At 44.9% G+C, this 21,605-nt stretch overlaps 1 protein-coding gene across 20 annotated transcripts in view; it reads left to right on the forward strand.

Moving 5' to 3' along the window:
- The window catches only part of MACF1 (microtubule actin crosslinking factor 1), a 292,907-nt gene that overhangs the window by 144,934 nt on the left and 126,368 nt on the right, over nucleotides 1–21,605 (forward strand). For all 20 annotated transcript variants that reach the window (XM_088672217.1, XM_088672219.1, XM_060275855.2 and 17 more), the window contains 15 exons: nucleotides 1,057–1,209; nucleotides 2,713–2,867; nucleotides 4,155–4,281; nucleotides 5,730–5,913; nucleotides 7,362–7,531; nucleotides 7,720–7,898; nucleotides 8,473–8,611; nucleotides 10,199–10,392; nucleotides 10,970–11,132; nucleotides 12,059–12,142; nucleotides 13,980–14,087; nucleotides 15,468–15,566; nucleotides 16,739–16,891; nucleotides 17,657–17,745; nucleotides 18,247–18,382. In XM_088672217.1, coding sequence (XP_088528343.1) covers nucleotides 1,057–1,209; nucleotides 2,713–2,867; nucleotides 4,155–4,281; nucleotides 5,730–5,913; nucleotides 7,362–7,531; nucleotides 7,720–7,898; nucleotides 8,473–8,611; nucleotides 10,199–10,392; nucleotides 10,970–11,132; nucleotides 12,059–12,142; nucleotides 13,980–14,087; nucleotides 15,468–15,566; nucleotides 16,739–16,891; nucleotides 17,657–17,745; nucleotides 18,247–18,382 — 2,133 coding nt within the window. The remainder of the gene's footprint in view (nucleotides 1–1,056; nucleotides 1,210–2,712; nucleotides 2,868–4,154; nucleotides 4,282–5,729; nucleotides 5,914–7,361; nucleotides 7,532–7,719; nucleotides 7,899–8,472; nucleotides 8,612–10,198; nucleotides 10,393–10,969; nucleotides 11,133–12,058; nucleotides 12,143–13,979; nucleotides 14,088–15,467; nucleotides 15,567–16,738; nucleotides 16,892–17,656; nucleotides 17,746–18,246; nucleotides 18,383–21,605) is intronic.

The following is a 21,605-nucleotide window of genomic DNA, read 5'->3' on the forward strand; positions in this document are numbered from 1 at the left end:
CTGTGGACCTTCCAAAGGAGCCAGCATGTGCAGCTCAAGGACGGGCTGCTGCATCGTAGACCTAATCTTACTGCAGTTCCAAAGCTGCAAAAGAAGATGGGTTCCTTGAGCCAAGGGAGATGCTTCAGCACAAGGTGGAGCCTGTCTCTTGTCTTGCAGTGGTTCTGACAGATTAAAAACATGGGATGCTTCATTTGTAGACCTTGAGAGCTATGGGAGGCAGCTTTTGTTGCAAAGATTCTTCACAGGAAGTCAAAAGGGAAAACTTTGGCCCATGTGTGAGATGCTTCCTTTATCAGAATAAATGAGTTAAAGTTGTATTTCTTCCAACCATGCTCCCCTGGGACAGGAGAAGGTAGCTTGTTTTTAACCTTTTCTTTCTTTCTTTCTTTCTTTCTTTCTTTCTTTCTTTCTTTCTTTCTTTCTCTCTCTCTCTCTCTCTCTCTCTCTTTCTCTCTTTCTCTCTTTCTCTCTCCACACACATCATTTCCCCAGCTTTCTTTTTTCTATCAGGTTTTAAATTGCTTAAGTACAGTACATACATTGAAACTACCTGAACAATCTTTTTCACACAGTTCTTGTGCCTTCTTTTATTTCACCTTTTTACAAAATGGTTTTTCTTTCTTTTTCCCGGTGAAAAATGATGGGTTTGGGCCTTGTTGCACTGTTCACAGTTTTGCAAATAATTCTGAATTTTGGACCTAGTAGTAATGTTTCAACTCTGCATGCAGCTTTGGTGTGGCGGGGGGAGGGGTGAGTGGGCAGGGAGGACTTGGAGATAATTGGTCCTCTTGCCTGGAATAGTATTAAATATGGATTGTCTCTGCACTCTCTGCCCTACTCCCACTTCTGCTTGGAGAAGTTGCAAATGAGTGTGTGTGCGCACATGAAGACATGGACACACACACAACCCTACCTAAGCTTGCCCTTGAAAACCCAAACCTCCCTTGACCAAATGCAGAGGGCAGTGTGGGCATGAGATTTCTGGTCATTCTTCTCCTGCCTGTCCTTGCCCTTCTGTTCCATCCATCCTTCTTGCCTTTCTAATTTTGACAGGATGAAAAGGAGCAGCTGATCCAGTCCAAGAGTTCCGTTGCCAGCTTGGTGGGTAGGTCCAAGAGCATCGTGCAGCTGAAGCCACGAAACCCTGACCATGTTTTGCAGAACACCATCTCTGTGAAGGCCATCTGTGATTATCGCCAAATTGAGGTGAGCTGATAACAGCTGAAGTGAAAATTCCTTTGGATTCTGAGTGTTCTGTTCATTCCGTAAATCAGAATTCTGCCAGTTTAAATCCAGGCTCTTTCTCTTTGAATTTATAAACCTCTCAGGTTTCAAAGCCAGTGTTCAGTGATGGCCTTGAGATAGTATGGTATAAGATAATACATAGGCAAAGCAATGATGATGATGATGATACATTGCAGTGTTTGTCATAAGGATTACTGTGACAATTTGGCTGCATTCAGATAGCATACTGTTATAGCTTTATCAGAACAAACAATGGTGAACTTCAGGTTTGCAGTTTTAAGCTTCCAGTTGAAGCTTATACTAAACTTTGTTTTCCTGGAATGAGGGCTAGTTAACGAAACTAGGGTACCAAACCAGACTTAAACAACATGGGAAATTATAGCTTGTTAGAAGACAGGGAGGCAGTGGAAGACAGGAGTGCCTGGCGTGCTATGGTCCATGGTGTCACGAAGAGTCGGACACGACTAAACGACTAAACAACAACAACAAAGAGACCATGAAGAAAATATGAGTTTCTTAATGTTGGCCTCTGAACGCGATGTACACATGGAATGCTTTCAACATTAAAAAAATGTTGTACAAAGGCCCAGTAATATTGCTGTTTGTGCATGGAAGACAGGGTGAGAATCAGTTCTTGGAGCCTGGATGCCAGGGTTGCGGGGAAGAGGTGGGGTCACTTAGATTTTGATTGAGCATTGGTAAGAAGACCCAAGCAAGAACATTTAACTTCAGTTGGGCGAAAATTTATTTCAAGTGCCCTATTTCACCACTGTAAGAAACTAACTAGGGAGTCTTTGGCATCTCCTTCCTCTGAGATAGTGAAGAATAGTTGGAGAAGCTTCTGCTGAGAGTATTTTAGCTGTGGAATGAGGTTGGAGTGTAGTAAGTCCAATTGCATGTTTTTGCATGGGTGGGGAAAATAGATAGATAGATAGATAGATAGATAGATAGATAGATAGATAGATAGATAGATAAGGGCGGGAGCGTAGAGGAAACCCACTCTCTATTTATTTATACCCCCTCCCACCTATGCAAAACTGTGTTTGCAGGCTTACTTGGCTTTGGGAAAGTGGCATAAGGGCTCTGGCAGCATCCCAGAGCCCTCGTGCAACCAACCCAAAGCTGGGGAAACAGGCCTCCACCTTGCAGGAGACCTGATGCAGGGGGTTCCTGACTTTATGCATCTTTGTCTCTACACATGGAACCCGGAAACCTTACTGTATTGGGTAGCCAATATGGTGCCCTCCATATTTTTTGGACTATAACTCCCATCAGGCTCTGCAGGCCTGGCCAATGGTCAGGGATTATGGGAGTTATAGCCCACAACATCTGGAGGGCACCACGTTGGTCAACCCTGGACTACATGATGCCTAGGATCACTTTGTGGGAGAAGCGGTGTGGGGAGAACGAGGGGTGACAGTTTGACCATCTACTGGACCAGTGTTCCTTTTGTTGACCACGCAGATCACCATCTGTAAGAATGACGAGTGTGTGCTAGAAGACAATTCCCAGCGAACCAAGTGGAAAGTGATCAGCCCTACCGGAAATGAGGCCATGGTCCCGTCTGTTTGCTTCTTGGTGCCCCCTCCTAACAAAGAGGCCATTGATGTGGCCAGCAGGTAAAGGGATCTTTCTTTCCTTGAGCAGTGCCAGGGTTCCTATTGACCTGGGGTTCTGTAGGTGTGTGCATGCACCATCTTGGGTTGCATGGCAGAAGAAAGGTGGGGTGTGAATGTCAAAAAACCAAAATGTTTGCAGCAATTTGGTGGGGGGTTGGGTCTGATGTAACATAAATCTTTGTGGAAAGGAATAGTTTTCAACAGAGCTCTACATGTGGAACAAAATCTAGCTACTGGGGCAAAGCGTACAGAAAGCTAAGATCATACCTTTTGCCCCTTGAAGATTCTAGTTCTCATTGTGGCCAAATGGGTACAGCATCTGTCTATTTCTTCAGAGCCAGAAAACTTCCCAGGCAAACATTTTGAAGTTGGTGCCTATGATTTTGCCGTGGCTCTTTAGCCTAGGGGCAAATTGGAACCTTTTTTTTAGCCCAAGGGCTACATTTAGATAGATAAACTTTATTTCGGCCATAGGCCCATAATGTACTGCAACCAAGAATAAAACAGTATAAAACCGACATACATAAAAACAATCAGACAAATTAAAAACATAAAAGAATCAGAACAATCAGGCAAAATTAGTTCCTCATACAAGGAACATTGTACAACGTTTTTAAAATGTTTCAAGTAGTTTTGTGGGGGTTTTAGCTATGGTTAAAACGTTAGTGCATTGCAGGCCATCATGAAGGGCTACATTTATTCTGGGCACATTCCAGGGGCCACATGCCAGTCCTGGGTGAGGCAGGAGGCAAAAGAGGGCAAAGGAACAAATGTGAAAGTTGCCTTTTTACAGTAGGCAAAATGCTTTGCATGCCTGGACAACCCTCTCTATCCTCCAGCAAGAAGTATCATCCAGGTTCAATGACTTATTTCAGCCAGGCAAAAATACTCGAGGGGTGTAGCTAAGGAGGGTGTGTCCTGGGGGGAATCCTGAAAGCCAGCTTGGAGGGCTACACGTGGCCTCTGGGTCTGAAGTTTATCAGCTGGCTTCTAAAAGTGTTATTTTGGAAATGGATTTTTGGGGGGAGTGGTTGCTCAATTCTTGCCTTTTGTGAGCAGTTGCATTTACCTTTTGAATATGCTTGGGATATGAGGAGCTGCTTTAAACCGTGTCAGAACAACATTTCCAATACTGTCTTCACCTGACCTGTGCTGGGACTGAGACTTGCCTTCCTGAGACTGAGACTGGCCTTCCTGAGTACATACAGCGTACTAAACAATAATTCAGAAGGTTGATGTCCACATGGTGCTGCATACACCCAACTTTGAAATGCCTTCCAATTGTAGGGTGGAACAGCTGTACCAGAAGGTGATGGCCTTGTGGCACCAGCTCCATGTAAACATGAAGAGCCTTGTTTCCTGGAACTACTTGAGAAAAGACATTGCTCTGGTGCAAAGCTGGAATATGGAGAAGGTAATACTGCAAGCCCCAGAGTGATGCTTGCCAGTGAGATAAGGGTGTGCACAGCTAAAGCATGTCAACCGTAAAAGTGGCCTCCTGATTGGGTGGAGCTGGACAGGAAGTTAGAAGGTGGTGGGAGGAAATGGGAAGGTAAAGTTGGGTAATAATACAAGATCAAAGAATTACGTGTGCAGGGGGGTGAGGGCGAGGGCAAGGCATTACCTCAGCAACCAAAGACTTCCTTTTGTAAAATCAGCCCAATAAAATAAGAAGTTGTTTTCATATGCCACCAATATAGTGCCACTTCACAGAATAATCAAAAAGAACATCCTGCTTAAACTTCTGAATTTAGAAGATTATAGAATAATAACTAACCACTTCTTAATATAACAGCCCCATTACACAAATATCACCCCTATTCTTCCCTTGGCCACTGAAAGCCAAAGCCAGCTCAAACAAATACATTGCAGAGGAGGTAGCTCTGCCACTCTGTTGCTTCAAAAACAATAGCAACTTTGGGTTAGTAAAGACCAACCAACTTTATTGTGGCATAAACTCTTGTTGGCTAAGCCCCATTTCACCATATACCTGAAACTTTGTGTTATCTGCCAAAGTAGGTACTGGCCCACAATAAGTGATGTCATAATAAGTTGGTGATAAGATGCCACAAGACACTTTATCCATGTAAATCAAAAGCAAGGAAGGTGCCTTAGATTGGTTTCATACATATATTGCCTCCTACTAAGAGTTGGTCCTGTGTGTGTTGCTTGTCTCTGGTGACATTACAGTTACTGGCCAATAGGCACACTAGTCCTTCTGAAAGGGGCAATAACATTGCTAGCACCTTTGGAAAGGTAAATTAGAGTCCAGTATGGTTTCAAATTGGATGTGGGGGGCATGTGCTGAGATTTCTGCATTTCAAGGGGTTGGACTAGATGACCCTCAGTGTCCCTTCCAACTCTAGAATTCAATTTTTTTTATTCTATGAATTTCCCAGCTTGAAGCAACAAATACCTGCAAAACTTGCTTGACTGCAGCCAGCAATGAGACAAAAAACACAGTGGTACCTCGCAAGACGAATGCCCTGCAAGATGAATTTTTCACAAGATGAATGCGTCTTGTGATCTGATGGTGACTCGCAAGACGAATTCGTTTTGCGAAAAATTCGTCTTGCGAATGGCGGTTTCCCATAGGAATGCATTGAAATTTAATTAATGCGTTCCTATGGGCAAAAAAAGAAATTTCAATGCATTCCTATGGGAAACCGCGATACACAAGACAATTTTTTCACAAAACAAATTGACTCGCGTAACGAATTAAATTCGTCTTGCGAGGCACCACTGTAATGCCTATCATTTTCGTCATCTTTGCTTGTACTGGCCTGTGGCTCCAAGCATTGTTCATCTTCACATAGCCTTCTATGTGAACATGTCCCCTTTGTGTGTGTGCGCAACCCACAGCTCAGGGCCCTGGCCCCAGGGGAATGCCACCAATCCATGAGGAGCCTGCAGGTACACTACGATGATTTCTTGGAGGACAGCCGGGATTCGGAGCTCTTCTCTGTAACAGATCGGCTGCGCCTAGAGGAGGATGTGGACTCATGCAAGGAGCACTTCCAGCAGCTTTTGCAGTCAATGGAAAATGGTAAGCTGTCTGAGCCTAGATTAACTTTGCCAGCCTGGTGCCTCCTTCCTTCCATCAGCTCTGGGCTTGGTGAAGCCTGGTCTAGATGATTAATATTCTATGGCCTTTTAAAGGTGTTTGTGGGAGGTGAGGTTATGGTTTTGTTTTGGTTTTAACAATTTATTTTGTGCTTCTAGCCCATGGGTCAGCAAACATTTTCAGGAGGGGGCGGTCCACTGTCCTTCAGACCTTGTGGGGGGCTGGACCCACCCCCTCCCGAGTGCACACACCCCCTCGTGAAAGGCCCCTCCCCCTGCTGATGCCACTCACGCCGCTGACACCTCATCTTCAGCAGCGTCGGCGTCTTCTGTCTTGGCGGGGCGCAGAGCCCATGCCACTGGCCTGGACGGTGGAGGCAGCCTCTGCGCCGCTGCTGTTTCCTTCCTGCTCAGCCACTTCCTCCCGCTCGGCTGCCTCAGCAGGAAGGAAGGGGCGGCACCCAGAGGGATCCACAGCTTCTGATTGGCCGCAGGAGATTCCTGCAGCCATTCAGAAGCCGTGCCGTGTCATGGAAGTCAGTTTCCGGGCAGCAAGGCCTCCGCACCGCGCCTGTTTAGCGTGGGGACTGACTGAGTGGGCGGCAGGGTTTGCAAGGTTCACGGGCTGGATTAACGAGCCTGGTGGACCGTATCCGGCCCTTGGGCCTTAGTTTGCTGACCTCTGTTCTAGCCTGTATTTTTTATTTGTGAACTGCCCTGAGATCTTCTGATGACCGGGGGGGGGGGGGGAATGAATGAATGAATGGGAATATTTGCAGTGTGAGAGCTGGAACGAACAATAACTGTTTCATTCAAGGGTGACTCTGGCCACCAAATGAATGTTTTTTCCAGCCCCAGGAGCTCTCTCCTGTTTTGATCAAGATGTGGTAAAAGTCTTGAAGGAAAGAAACATGTTTTTCCAATTTTGTCACTCTTTGGATCTTGCACATTAACTTGCCAGCTGCACTTGGCTGTAGCCATCTTCAGGTGTTTTACTTGACAGTAAAATAAACACATGAGGAGCGCTATAGGGATGAGCAGGCTAGCTGTACCCCTTGCAAAGTGGAGGGTGCCTCCTGTACGTCTGGAGGCTCCCTACACATTTCATAACCCTGAAAATCAGGGATCTCAAATGTGCAGTCCTCTAAAGCAGATTCTAAGGTTTGGTTCATGACACTGCACTGTCCACTGTAACCAGCAGTGCTCCCCCCAGGGTCTCTTGCAGATGAAGGCCTTTATTTCCCAACCCTGCTATCTTCTGAGGTCCTTTCTAATGGAAGATGCAAGGGACTGGGGCTGGATCTGTGGCCTTCTGCATGCAAAACACGGAGCTTCCATTGAGCTTCCAAACAGCAGTAGTATTTGACTGACATCTGAGCACATGAAAGGAAGATTTCAGTTATTTTGCTTTTGTTGTACATGTGTGAACAGAGGACAAAGATGAGACTGCTTCTCGGACATACCTCTCTGAGCTGAAGAATATTCGGCTTCACCTGGACGAATGTGAACAACGTCTGGTGGGCACCATCCGGACGCCAAGCAGCACAAGAACGGATGGGGACGCCCTGCAGGAAAACACTTTCCGGCTTGTCGAGCAGGAGGTTGGTGTTTTATAGTCTTCAGGGACTATTCCAGATTTTGGACAGTATGACTGAAAAGTCCCTTCTTTGACTTGTTACATCCCCCAGCTTAGTCCTTGCCCCTGCTGACCGTTGCTGTGAAGGCAGATATGTAGCATGAAAGGTCAGCATCTCTGCTCTTGCTCACTAACACCTGTTGGTCTCTGCAGAGATTGAAGGAAGATTTGAATCATTTGAAGGACGACATGGAGCAACTTTCTGAGAGATGCACTATTTTCCTTCACAAGTCTCCAACGGGAACCAGCACTCCACACCTTCGTTCTGAGCTTAACCTGCTGGTGGAAAAGATGGATCATGTCTATGGGCTCTCAACTATCTATCTGGACAAGTGAGTCCTTATAGCTGTCTTGTTATCAAGCCAAGAGAGGGAACCAGTTGTTGCTGTATGATAGGAACATACACACAGACCAACACAGACCATTCGTCCTTCTAGTTCAGTACTGACTCTGAACCTGAAAGCTTTTACCTACAGAGTGTGTGCTCTGCTGTGGTTACTCTGTAAAATGTAGAGACCTTTTGGCTGTTATCATCCTAGGACATGAAGAGTGGTTTATGCAATCCCCAGGAATTCATGCAGTGGGGCTTATTCAGTCCCCTAGAATCCAGTAATTTTTGGAGAATTCCCAGAGGAAATGACCACTGAATTCCATTTTCTCAAAGCCAGTTGCTTCAGTTGCTTCTGATTGGAATAGTCTAGCAACACTAGGATTCTGAGATCTATGTCATAGCTGTCAAGTTCTCCCTTTTTTTTAAGGGAAATTCCCTTATGCTGAATAGGCTTCCTCGCAAGAAAAAGGAAAACTTGACAGCTATGATCTATGTTGAGTTCAAGTGATGCAGAAAACTATGATAAAACTTATAATAGTTTCAGGAAGTGAAGTTTCCCTTTTTATATCTGATAGGTTAAAGACAGTGGACGTTATCATTCGCAATACCCAAGGAGCTGAGTCTTTGGTCAAAGGGTATGAGGTTAAACTGAGCCAGGAGGAGGCCGTGCCTGCGGACCTAAGTGCCATTCAGTGTCACCGAGCCACATTACAGGTAAGCTTTTCCCTCCACCAGCTGGGTCCTGTGGGTGGGGGGACGCCTGTCTCATGTGGCTGCAAATTCTTACTGTCCTGATACAGCTTATTGCTGCCTGGTGGTGAATAGCAAACAAAACAGCTGTGCCTTTCAGGTTGATGCTGATAGCTCTTGGCAATGAGTCTGGCTTGTGCCAAGCTGATGAACACAGCATCTTGCATCTCCTGCCCTCTAGCGTCTGCCTGCTTCAACAGATGTACTTTGGATCTCCCAGCCATTCTGTGGGTGGACAAGAAGCGATTGTGCATTGCAGAAATGTACATACCCTCCTTGAGCCAAATAGTTCTTTTTTTAATAGCAAATACCTTTTCAGATCAGTAAATGAAGTTAGGTAATTACAAATGCATTAGCTTGAAACAAACAATGCAAATATTATTTTACTCCAGAGGTGAATAACCAGTGGTCCTCCATATGTTGTTGGACTCTAGCTCCCATCAACCCTATCTACCATGGTCAGCAGTCAGGAATCAAGAGGAGTTGCAGTCCACCAACATCTGTAGGGCCACAGGTGTCCCACCCCTGGAACAATAAGTTGCAGTTAAGTTTAAGGCCTGAAAGGAAATACTTGGATTGGCAGCTACATGAATCCAGGTGCTGCTAAGTGAAGCCATGGTTTAGCACAAAGGTGCAAGTTTCCAGGGAGAATGCAGCTGCTTGGCTCGTCTTCTGGTCCTGCTGCTGCTGCCGCCATGGGTTTCGCCATGGTTTGGCTTAACATAACATCTGAACTCAGGTTTGTGGTTTATCTATCCCAGATAAACCACAAGTGGTAAGTCATAGAACAACACTTGTTTATGGATTGTGGTTGTCTAGAGCAGGCATCCCCAAACTGCAGCCCTCCAGATGTTTTGGCCTACAACTCCCATGATCCCTAGCTAACAGGACCAGTGGTCAGGGATGATGGGGATTGTAGTCCAAAACATCTGGAGGGCCGAAGTTTGGGGATGCCTGGTCTAGAGTGACATAAACCATGAGCTCAGGTTTGGGTGTAATGCTAAGCCCAACTGTGGCTTAGTTTATGGCAACATGGTGGTGGCAGGATTGGAGGAAGAGAAGAGTGACCACAATCACCTGTCTGGGAGCCCACAAGCTTGCCTGTTTTGGCTTAGCATTATGTGTGAACTGAGTCAATATCCTATTATTTTTATATGCTTGGCTTTGTAATCACTCTCTAGACAGATGTGGTATTTTTTAGTTCTTTTTAAAGTGTATTGATTGAAATGATTATGTATTTAACATTTTAGCTATATAATAATATGCCCCGAGTTCATTGTACAAAGAGTAGTATAAAACCTTAATAAATAAATATTCACAGCACTGTGAATCTAGTGCCCTTCAGACATTTTGCAGAACAGTTCCACACAGCCCCAGCCAACATGGCAGTGCTGGCTGGGGCTGATGGGAGTTGCAGTCCAAACACATCTGGGGGTCACCAGGTTGGTTAAGGCTGAGCTAGAGGATGGGTTCTTGCAGACTGCCTATTCTTTATTTCAGTCATTCTTAATCAGTGCTTCTCTCTCTCTTTCTCCATTTTTAATGCTGCAGCAATGGATCAGTGAAGTGAACGATAAGGGCAATGTCTTTGCTATGTTGGAAGATGACTTGGCAAGAGCTAAAGTTGTGACAGACCAGCTGTACAATCTGAAGCAGGAGCGCAGTCCAGACCTGGAGCGCTACCAGGAGAAAGGGAGCCAACTCTGGGATCGCTGGCAGAGGGTTAGCCTACAGATCGAGACTCGGTGAGAAGAACCAGCTCTGGGCAACTGTTTTTTCACTGATAGGCTAACCTACACTTCCCTATTTGTTACCCTCTAAATGTTTCAGACTGCAAACAAAAGAGAGAAAATAATACCTACCCATACCCTACCCTTTTGAGGACATGAGCCAGTTCTTGCACAGGAGAACAGAGAAGGGCTCTGCAGAGGCTTTTGCTGCTGTTTCTGCTAGGCAGGAAGGGGTTAAAGAGTCTTGCAGGCAGTGAGGGTAGGTGCCAGTGTTGCTGCTGTCACCAGATCAAAATATGGCTCTTGGTAAAGATTAGTTACCCAACATGGATTTGCCACTGGAATTATAGGTTGTTTTAGCGCTCATCTAAAAGTTGTAAGTGCCAAATCTTGCAGGATTCCATCTTTCCAGGTTGTAAACCATCCCAGATTGCAAGCCTCTACAGGGCAGAACCTATCCTCTTTTCTTTTTTACTCTAGAAAGTGCCATATACAGCAAAACTGTTCTTACATCAAAGCAATATTGTTCATGCAACTTAAGGTTCATAGTTTTATCACACACACCTTTTCCCTTCTCTTCATTTCTTGACAGCCGATCAGAGCTAGAGAGTATTGAGGAAGTACTGAGTGATTACCGGAACTGTCATGGGGCACTGATCCAGTGGATTGAGGAGACCACAACGCAGCAGGAACTGATGAAACCTGGACAAGCGGAGGATAGCAGGGTCCTTTCAGAGCAACTCAGCCAGCAAATGGTAAGGCCTGGACAAAGCCACTGTTGCTTAAGCCATGGTCTATTTAACAAACCACAGGTTACCTACAAGTTATTCCACAGATGATCAAACAAATCATGGCTTGTTTCTCCAGAGTTTGTTTTGCTTTCCAACTGCTCTTGCCTCATGTTTTTGTAGCGTCTGAGGGTGGGGAGTGACCAAACAAGCTATGCTTAAGAAATTGTGCTGGGTTTGTGCATAATGCAAAGCCATTGTTAAAATCCATAAGCTTTAGGATTCATGGAGAACAAAGCAGTTAATAAATAGATTATTAGTGGCTGCTAGTAATGGAATCATAGAATTTGAAGGGACTACAAGTACCATCTAGTCTAACCTCCTGGAATGCAGGAATCTTTCACCCAACAGGGGGATGTGAACCCATGACCCTGGGATTAAGAGTCTCATGCTCTACCAACTGAGCTATCCCTCTGAAAACCAGTTTCTGGGGATCTGTGTGGGAAGACAGCTGTTGCGTTTAGGTCCTGCTTTCTGGCTTCCCAAATGCATCTGGGAAAGACTATGCTGGACTAGATGGATCTTTGACCTGATCCAGCTGGTTGTCTCTTACAGCTTTTTGAAGGAAAAGAACTGTAAATTAGGAAGAGGGGGGTATCCCTACCTCAGTGACCGACTGATAACTGTAGGGATGTTCTTGTTGGAATCGTTGACTCAGTAATTAAGTGAAGTGTGTGGGCAAAATAAAAAAATTCCTTCAGTAGAACCTTAAAGACCAACTAAGTTTATATTTTGGTATGAGCTTTCGTGTGCATGCACACTTCTTCAGATGTGTGGGCAGTATGATGTGAATCTGTAGGAAAGGGAACAGAGAGAACAAACCTACTTAGAGGGCAGATAAACCTTCCAGTTTGTCACCATGGTTTTAACATTGCTTTTCTCTTGCATTTAAGGCACTGTTTGCTGAAATAGAGGCAAATCAAGCCAAACTGGACCAGTGTCAGAAACTATCTCAGCAATACTCAGCTGCTGTCAAGGTAACATGCTGGCTGTTCTGACTGAGTCTGATGGGAGTTGTAGCCCAAAATATCTGGAGAGCACCAGATTGGAAAAGGCAGATTTAGATGGTTATCTGAAATGCAAATGACTGAACCACAAGAGATATGTGGGTTCTTTAAAATTATCTGGAAGTTCTGGAAGGATCTGATCAAAAACCTTTTCAAAACCATCATTTTTTTTTTAATCTACAACTTAAGTGGTTAAAAATTGACAGAATTAGCAGAACTTGCAAATATGACAGCCAAAACAAGGAATCTGGACATAAACTGACAAAGGGCGAATGGGAAAGCTTTGGGGAGTATTTAAAAAAAAGATGCTAAAAATCAGTTTACAAGTACAGTTGTACCCTGGTTTTCGAACAGCTTAGTTCTTGAACATTTTGGCTCCCGAATGCCGCAAACCCAGAAGTGAGTGTTCCGTTTTGCGAACTATTTTTGGAAGCCGAACATCCGATGGGGCTTCCGTGGTTTCCAATTGTGTGCAGGAACTTCCTGCAGCCAATCAGAAGCAGCATGGTTTCCGAACATTTTGGAAGTCCAATGGACTTCTGGAACGGATTCCGTTCGAATTCTAAGGTACGCCTGTAGTGGTAATTACCGTATTGGCCTGAATATAAGCCACACTTCCCACCCCAAATTCTGACTGTGAAAAGTTAAAGTGCGCCTTAAATTGGCTTTTACAATATCGCTGCTGAAACAGACATACAGTAAAGCGGAACCGAAAAAATGTTTTATTGCCAATTTGTGAGCTTGAGACTGTTCATTTGCCATTTACAGGTGTGAGTGCCTGCGGAATTATAGCAATTGAATAGTGATCTGCGATTTTAGCGATTGTACGGTAACTTTTGCGGGCTTGCAAGATCAAAGGCTTAAATTGGCTCGCCATTACAATTCTACCAACCGCAGTGATTTTCAGCCTGTAACCCAATTTTAAAGGAGCAGCTTATATTTGGGTATTCTCTTTTTTTTCTCTCCCCCTCCCCCAAATTTTAAAGGTGCAGCTTATTTGTGGGTGCGACTTATATTCAAGCCAATACGGTATATGACAGCAGTCAACTACAACAGTGGTCTAGAAGGGATAAAAGGAGGGTGGATAAATAAATGGAGATGCAGCAAATTTAGGTTTATTATGAATGCCATGGAATGCTAGGTTAGGAAGTCTGTACAGAAATTTTGTATGTGGGGAAAACATTATGTGTAAACAGAAAAATGGAAAATGTAACAACAACAACAACAGTTTAAAAAGATTTGGCATGTATACAGAGACAACACATTGGCCCAATTCACATGTAATGCTAAGCCAAATCATAATTTAGCAGGTGGACTCCTGGGGGGGGGGCACACATGTTGTCTGAACCTAGGCTTGTAGTTTAGCTCTCTACAGACAAACCTAGAACTTTAACTAATGTTTATCCTATGGTTTACAACTTGTGGTTTGTCCGGAGAGCTAAATCCAGTAGGCTGGTTTCAGATGACACGTAAAGCCAAATCACAGCTTAGCTCAGCATAGCACAGCAGCAAAACAAACATGAAGTCTCAAAGCCACTGTGATCTCTGTGGGAGGCCTCATGTTTCCTCATTTTGTGATAAGCCAAAGTGTGACTTTGCGTTCCATGTGAACAAGGGCATTGTGTGGCATCGTTAGTTTTATTTATTGCTTCTTTTTCAAGAATGCCCTTCATCCCAAGGAATCTCTCCTATACACGCCTGCTCAATTTGCTTTGGGATTCTGTTTTTCATTTTCCACTTTATGTGGCAATACTAAATGTGGGGTTTGTGAACTGAAACCCCCATATTTCCATTTTTGCATTGTCAGGACTATGAGCTGCAGCTGATGACGTACCGTGTGTTTGTGGAATCTCAGCAGAAGTCCCCCGTGAAGCGCAGGCGCATGCTGTCCTCCTCTGATGCCATCACGCAGGAGGTGAGGGGCCTGGCCACTGCCAGCTAGTGTGTTCTCTAGGCTGGAAGTGGAGTGGGGCAGGGGAGGCAAGGGCTTGCTCAGTTTCCTGAGTAGATGGACATGTGGCACTTCTGCCTCTCCTCCTGAACCCGTGTGTAAAAGTTTCCACCCTCACTGTCTTTTCTGTCAGCCACAGAGGCTCTAAGCTCTAAGCATCAGGGTCTGGCATACGTAGACTTCTTGGAACCACGGGTTCAAATCCCTACAGGGATCGACCCAGCTCTGCCACCTGCAAGGTAAATAAAGAGCACCATGCAGTTCGCTGTGTGTGGATCTTTTGGATGAGTCCAAGGGTGCTTCCAGATGGGTGTTTGGTTATCAGATTGGTGCTCCTCATGCATGCAGTGTTTTTGCAGCATCCCCAAGACATTGTCAGCATCAAAATGCTAGCCTATATCCCCCTTTGCCCCCCTTTTTATCTGGATTTTTTATTTTAGAAAACCCTGTTGCCAACCACCCATTTGCAAATTAAGCCCCTGTCTGGAAGCATCCAAAGAAAAAGAGCCAGCAAGAGAAATCTCAACTCATATGGAAGCCTGAGGTGCTGAGCAAGTCGCCTCCTTGAGTTTCTGCTCTGAGTTTGTGTTGGGGGTGGCCCCAAGTGAGGTTTTTTGTTCTTTGCTTCCACCCTGATGAAACAGATTGGGGCTCTGCTTCTTAGAATCATAGAATTGTAGTGTTGGAAGGGATGCTGAGGGCCATCTAGTCCAACCCCCTGCAATGCAGGAATCTTGAAAATCTGGCCTTTTCCCGCAGACCTCAGAGCAAATTGCTCCCTGGTAGCCTTTCACAGGACCATTTTACAAGGCTAGAATTCCTTAGCTTCAGCAGTGTTCCACACAGTCGGAGAGAGAGAGGGTGTCTTGGTCCTGCTGGCAGAACTGGGCTATTTCAGGATATGGCTGTCTTCCTCACCCAAGCATTTGGGGGGAAAGAGATGTACAGGAGAGAAGCATCCTGATTTCACATCCATGTGCAAGATGGCAGAGTTCTTCTTCCAGCTAGAAACCACCCTGGGATAGCTCTCAAAGCGGCCTTTCTTCTTTGAAAAAGCAGAGAGGCTGTCTGATGCATTTCTTCCTTCTCCCGTTCCTTGTTTAATTGTTATTTTAAGATGCACACATGCTCTGTCTCCAAGATTGCTGCACTTCGCTGTCTCTGTAGAAATGTCCATCAGATGGTGCAGTGAGTGAGGGCATTTCCCTCTTCTCCAGAATGAGAAAGGCTGCATGTTCAGAGCAAAGTGAGAAGTTGGATGCTTTGTCATTCATTGGCTTTAACAACCATGTTCTTTGTGGTGTTGTTTTTCTCTTGTGTTCTCTCTCCACCCCACCCTTCCAGTTCATGGACCTGCGCACACGCTACACAGCTCTGGTCACATTGACCACACAGCACGTGAAGTACATCAGTGATGCTCTCCGACGCCTGGAAGAGGAAGAAGTAAGGATATAATTTATAGTGACTGCTCTTTGGTGTCTGCATTGTGAATCCTTTGTGGCCCACTGGGGTTAGGCAGTGGGTTTTGCCTAATAATAATAATAATAATAATAATAATAATGTATTTATATATTTATACCCCGCCCTCCCCAGCGAGAACCAGGCTCAGGGCGGCTGACATCAACAAGATCACAACAAAACGTAAAAGAAAGAAAAACAATCGATTAAAATGCGGATTAAAATACAATCCAGATTTTTTTTAAAAAATTTTTTTTATGCAGCCTCATTTTAAAATGGCCCAAATCAAAACCATAAGGGAGGAAACACATAGTGGTCAGATGAGTCCACCCCAAAAGCCAGACGGAAAAGCTCTGTCTTGCAGGCCCTGCGGAAAGATGTCAAATCCTGCAGGGCCCTGGTCTCCTGTGAGAGAGTGTTACACCAAGTTGGGGCCAATACTTCAAAGGCCCTGGCCCTAGTTGAGGCCAATCTTATGGCTCGGGATCTCCAAAATATTGTTATTTGTGGACCTTAAGGTCCATGTGATCTTGGGAGTTTTAGTCCCTTTCCTTTGAAGGCATCAGGGCTGCAACAGTTAGAAGGACTCTGGTTGGCATAGGGTCACAAACCATCAGCTTCTTGCTAATACTTGCAGTCATTCCTTTCCCTAAGCCTCATGTGAGTTGTTGTTTTTTCCCTAACCATCTCTTTCCCTGGCTCTTCCATAACCCAATTTAGTTTCCATTTACTGTAGTTTTTCCCTCAAGGAACCACCTCTTCTGTCTATGTCTATGTATACTTTAGGCCCTTGCTTTTCAGTCCCCTCTCCAGAGATTTCCCCACTTAATCCCCCTCCCCCAAACACCTCTGTTCATACATATCCATCTGCCTCCCCACCAACACCATATTCTTACATTGTATGTAACCTCCAACCAGGTTAATTTTCACTTCACCCACAGAATCTACACAGTGTCAGTGTTTTGGTCTTGATTCATCTATCCCAAGCAAGTGAGAATGTTTGTGAGCATTCCGTGGCATAACAGCTTAGCTAATATCTAGCAAAGGCTTGCTGACACGGAGCCAGCACATTTTTTTAGCATGTTAGAAGTATTTGGTTATGTTGCATACATTTATGTGGCCATATTCCATCTTTCTTTCTTTTTTCCTTCTTGCAGAAAGTTGTGGAGGAGGAGAAGCAAGAGCATGTGGACAAAGTGAAGGAACTCCTGGGCTGGGTCATGGGTTTCAAACAGAGTGCACAGTTCAAAAGTGTCCCACCAAAGGGCAAAGAGCTCGGAGATATTGAGAAGTCCATCTTGGAGCAGCAGGTGCGTAAGGGCACGGGAGGGGCTCTCTCACTTCCTTTGATCCTTTTCCAGTGTGTGTCAGCAATACCAGGCTAAGGCTAGGTCAATCCTGCTGGGTTTATCTCTATAATGGGCAATAGGACATTACCAGGTGGGTTGCTAACTCCTAGTCACTTGAAGAAGGCAGAAAACATCTTCCTTTCCACCGGATGTGAACTCCTCCACTTCCTCAGGGGTTCAGTTCATTTTCTGCTTTGCTTGAAGTTGGAGTTATTTTTTCGTTTTTGTTCTTCTGGTCTTAATGAACAAACTGTGGTGTGAATTTTTGCCTGACTAAACCTGTCTCTTTCTGGAAATAGCCACTGATTTTTGTCTGCCCCCCCCTTTCTCTCTCTGAAGCTGTTTTCTTCAGAAAGAATTCCCTGCTTCAAATATTACTCCAAATGCAGGTTCATTCCTGTTACTAATTAGCTGATTTCTTAAATCCCCAAATTAACTGTTACCTATTTGGAACTTCTGAGAATTTTTTAAAGACAAAAGCCAATTAATTCTGATGCTGGGAACTTGTGATCTATTTGGAATTACTAGTCTAGTTTGTGGTGATCTGGTGCCCTCCAGATGTTTTGGACTATAACTCCTATCAGTTCCAGCCAACATTGCTTGGAAGGCTGCATTGAGTCACTGGCTCTTGAGCTTCTTCCAGTGCTTGGACATGTGTCACTAGATCTTAGAGATGTGTCACCCTTCTTGCCCTTCTGAACAAAGTTCTCTCCTTCTTCTCATCAGGTTCTAAATGAGGAATTGGTTACAAAGCAGGAGCAAGTCTCGGAAGCTATCAAAACTGCTCAGATCTTCCTTGCAAAGCATGGACACAAGTGAGTTGGGATAAATAATTTAATTTGTTTGGTTTATTGCATATTTGGTTGTTGCAAGGGGTGGGGATGGAGTTTAAGCTTGCATTTTCCCTATTTTTAAATTCACTTAACTTCTCTGAGTGTTTTATGCTGTCATCCTGAGAAAACAAAGATGGAAATTTGAAATGGATGTCCTGTAGAAACACAGGAGCTAGGGAGGAAATTTCCAGGCTGTCGTTGCTGATGGAGTGTTTTTGACTTGGCCACAGAGGTGTTAGTTTGCACCTCAATGATGCAGCACATGCTTTGAATCTATAAGATGCCAGGGTTGACCTCTGCATCAGGTTTCCTGGAGCCTGCCAGTTGGAGTAAGCAGTATAGGGCTAAATTGGCCATTTCCTCCACTCAAAATATTGCAGGCCTGAAGCCATATTGCAACCCAGAATCTCAGCAGACATCCTTTTAGGGTTTCACAATTGCCATGCTTATATAAAGAGATGTCTCTTATGTGCCAACCTGCAGGCTTTCTGCCGAGGAGAAGGAACACATTTTGACCCAGCTGAATGTCCTCAAGAAGACTTATGACCAGCTGTGCTCTGACTCCACTGAACAGCTCCAGCAGCTCCAAAGTCACATGGCCCAGGAGACCGCCCATAAGGTATCCCTCCTCTCTCCATCCCAGTATCCTCCCCAGTTTGTGATATTCTTTCTTTCTTTCCCTCCCCAGGGGTGGGAGGGAGAATCTGTTCTTGGCAGCACTTGTCCCTTCATCCACAGCCCTGATGGCTTTTGAAAATCCTTATTAGTCAGCTCCATCCCATTCTCTCCCATCTTCTGCATTCTGAAGAGGTTCCTCCTTTGCTGAATTGGTTTCTGAAGGGCGAGACAAGAGAGAGTTTCATAAACTTGTTGATTTGGGCGGATGACAGACTAGGGTTGCCAGACTCGTTGCCTGTGGGGGGCTCCTGTGCCTTGTAGAAGAGAAGTTTGGAATACTCAGGTTCCTTTGCAACCATGCTAAAGTAAAGAGGAAAGCTGCTAGCTGACACATTCTCTTAGGAAAAAAATATAAGACTTTGGCCACCCCACCTTGTTTCTTCAGCAATACACTAAAAATGAGTGCATTCCCCATGTAATCTGGGATTGGAGATTTCCAAGGATGTCTTTCACCTATGGTGATGATGATGATTAATTCCATTATAAGCTTGCAGCACTGCCACAAAAGGAGAAGTTTTCAGCATGAATTTAAAGGCATAAATTACAGTAGCCTAGAGTTTTGCAGACCCAGTTTAGGTGAAGAGTTCAGGTGTCAGGGGCAGGTAAGTAGGTAGGTAGCAAAGAAAAGAGAGATAGAAAGAGAGAAAGGATCAGAGGCTGTTCCAAGACCCAGTAGCTCTTTAATGGCTGGGCCAGCTCTGCTACTAACAGTTATGATGGGGGGGGGGAGAAGCTAAGGGAGGCAAGTGAGGTCATGGAGTGGAACAGAAAAGCCAGCAAAAGGAACCAAGAACCTGACTTAAGTATAATGCATGCTTCTAATCTGAAGCAAACAAGAGGAAAACAAATCTCTCCCCCTCCTCACCTCCCCATCCACATGGCATGACAATGCTGTGTTATTCCAATAATAGGATACTTCACTAGCAGAAAATATTTCATACATTTCTTCCACACGCTTCTGAGCTCCACTTTATGCCACCCTCCCTTCTGGCAAAAATGTCTTTGAACACCTGTCCCATCTGTGTTTCTTGGTTTGTTCTTCTGGAGTCCTGCCTGGGTATACTCTGTATATTACATGTACGCAAGTGTGGTATTCATGTGTCCAATGCAATATGTATATCTGTGTGGAGTTATGTTTTGACGCTTGCTACCTCCCTCTTTGTCTTGAAGCACTAATGAACCTATTAAGCCAGGAAGAAAGCACTGTTGCCCTTTTTAGTATTTGGGCTAAAGGTTGTATGTACCAGCTTTTCAGGGGTAGGAGGTTCCATCCATCCATGGAAAAGGCTATACTGATCTGCTCACATTGTTCCCTCTTGTAACTCGCTGGGAGCCAGCACACTTTGCTTCTGGCTGCCCACTGCAGGAGACGCATGTGAACTAGCAGGGGTCTAAAGAAGAAAGGCCAGAGTGGAGCAGAATGACCAGAGAGGAATTGATTTTTCCAAGGAAGCTGTAGACCAGCTGTCACCAACATTGCTCCCTCCAGATGCTTTGGACTGGAACTCTGGTCAGCCCCAGTCCCATGTGTCTGTGCTGGCTGGGGCAAATGGGGCTGTAGCCCAAAACATCTGGAGGGTACCATGTGGGTGAAAGCTGCTTTTAGACGTCTCCACTTGTGTGTGGATTTACCTTTTACTTTGGTTTGAGTGCGTCACAATTGTAGGAATCCTTTGGGGAGCCATTTGAAAACCTTTTTGCTCATGGAAGAATCTCTAGATCTTGGTTGAAAATGTCTGGTTCAAAGCAATGGGAAACTGCACGCCCAAACCAAAATGACAGAACTCTCTGCATTGAGCATGATGTGTCCCTGTTTGGTTTGTGTTCATGTGGAATTACTGTTCAGATTAACTGCCATCCTTGCTTCCAATTTTGTGTTGTCGTTTTTTAAAAACTAACAATCTGGAGGTCACACCAAAAGCCTCACTCAGGAAATGAGAAAACGTGGTGTGTGTGTTTTTGGGGGGATATTGTTCTTTCTACTTTTTTGTGCAAAACAAACAGTCGCATGCCGGATGCTAACACCCCCCAGCTTTTACACTGTGTGTGCCATACGGCTGAGCTGCTCCATAAAGGCTCTGTCTTCTTTCACTGCTCACGGCAAACCCCACAACTCGGGTAAGTAAAAAGCCTTTTATGACTCCTGTCCTTCCCCTCTTTTCTCTCTCTTTTCTTCTCTTGCTGATTTTAATATCTGGATGTGCATGTTCGGAGTCTTGATTGTGGTGCAAGAAGGCTTTGTAGGCCTTTCCAGTGGGCCCCTGCCCTGCTGGGCCATGAAATGGAGCTTTGTCAGGGCCACCTCTTAGCTCTGCCAGGTGTATCATTTGGAGCCAGAAAGAGCACAGCCTCTTCTTAGGAAGTCTGGATGCCTTATCAGGCTTGTTTGCCTGCAAGCTGCACCCATGGTCTGGATGGCAAGCTGGCCTCCATGGACATAGTGCAGTCCAGACCCCAGCCAAAATGGCATCTGTACCAGTGTCCCAAATATGGGCTTATGTGCAGTGCAGGCTGAGATGGCCAAGGTGTGGCGATTTCACAAATCTACTTAGTGCTACATCTCCCTCCCTTTTCCCAGCTAAACCACCTTCACCAGATTTCCAATTTAGTGCAAAAGTGCAGGTTAAGAGTCCATGAAATTCCCATTGTGTGCTCTAGGGGACAGAGTTCTGGGTATATTGGGAGGCTTAGTTCAAACTGCAGCATAGCCATAAGCTCAACTGCAGTGTCCTTGGGTAAGTCATTTCAAGTCCTTTCTATAAATATCTGTGGTCTCCACTACATTTATTCTGTCATCCATAGAACTCAAAGGAATATCATTATGCCTCTCCCTCCATCACCTTTGGGTGTGTGTAGAGGGTCAGGCTCAGCTTTTGAAAACTTCCTGTGATGAGCCTGTGACCTAGTTTGCACACAGTGCTAAACTTGGAATTTTGTGCCAACTCTGCCAAGTAGCTTAATTTGTTTTCTTCTAACAATCCATGATTTCAATCTATGGTTTATTGTTCACTTTCAAATCTTGGTTTGTTTTAACTATGGCCTGGTATTACAGGCAAACTCAGCATCCTTTTTTTGCCATGGTTTGTTTCAGTCAGGTGTTCACCAAGGCAAAAGCAGTTGGTAAGCAAACCAAACTTTGGAGGAATAAATTGTGGCTTGTTTGA

This window comes from Zootoca vivipara, chromosome 6 (genome assembly GCF_965207765.1).
Source record: "Zootoca vivipara chromosome 6, rZooViv2.hap1.1, whole genome shotgun sequence".
NCBI lineage: Eukaryota > Metazoa > Chordata > Lepidosauria > Squamata > Lacertidae > Zootoca > Zootoca vivipara.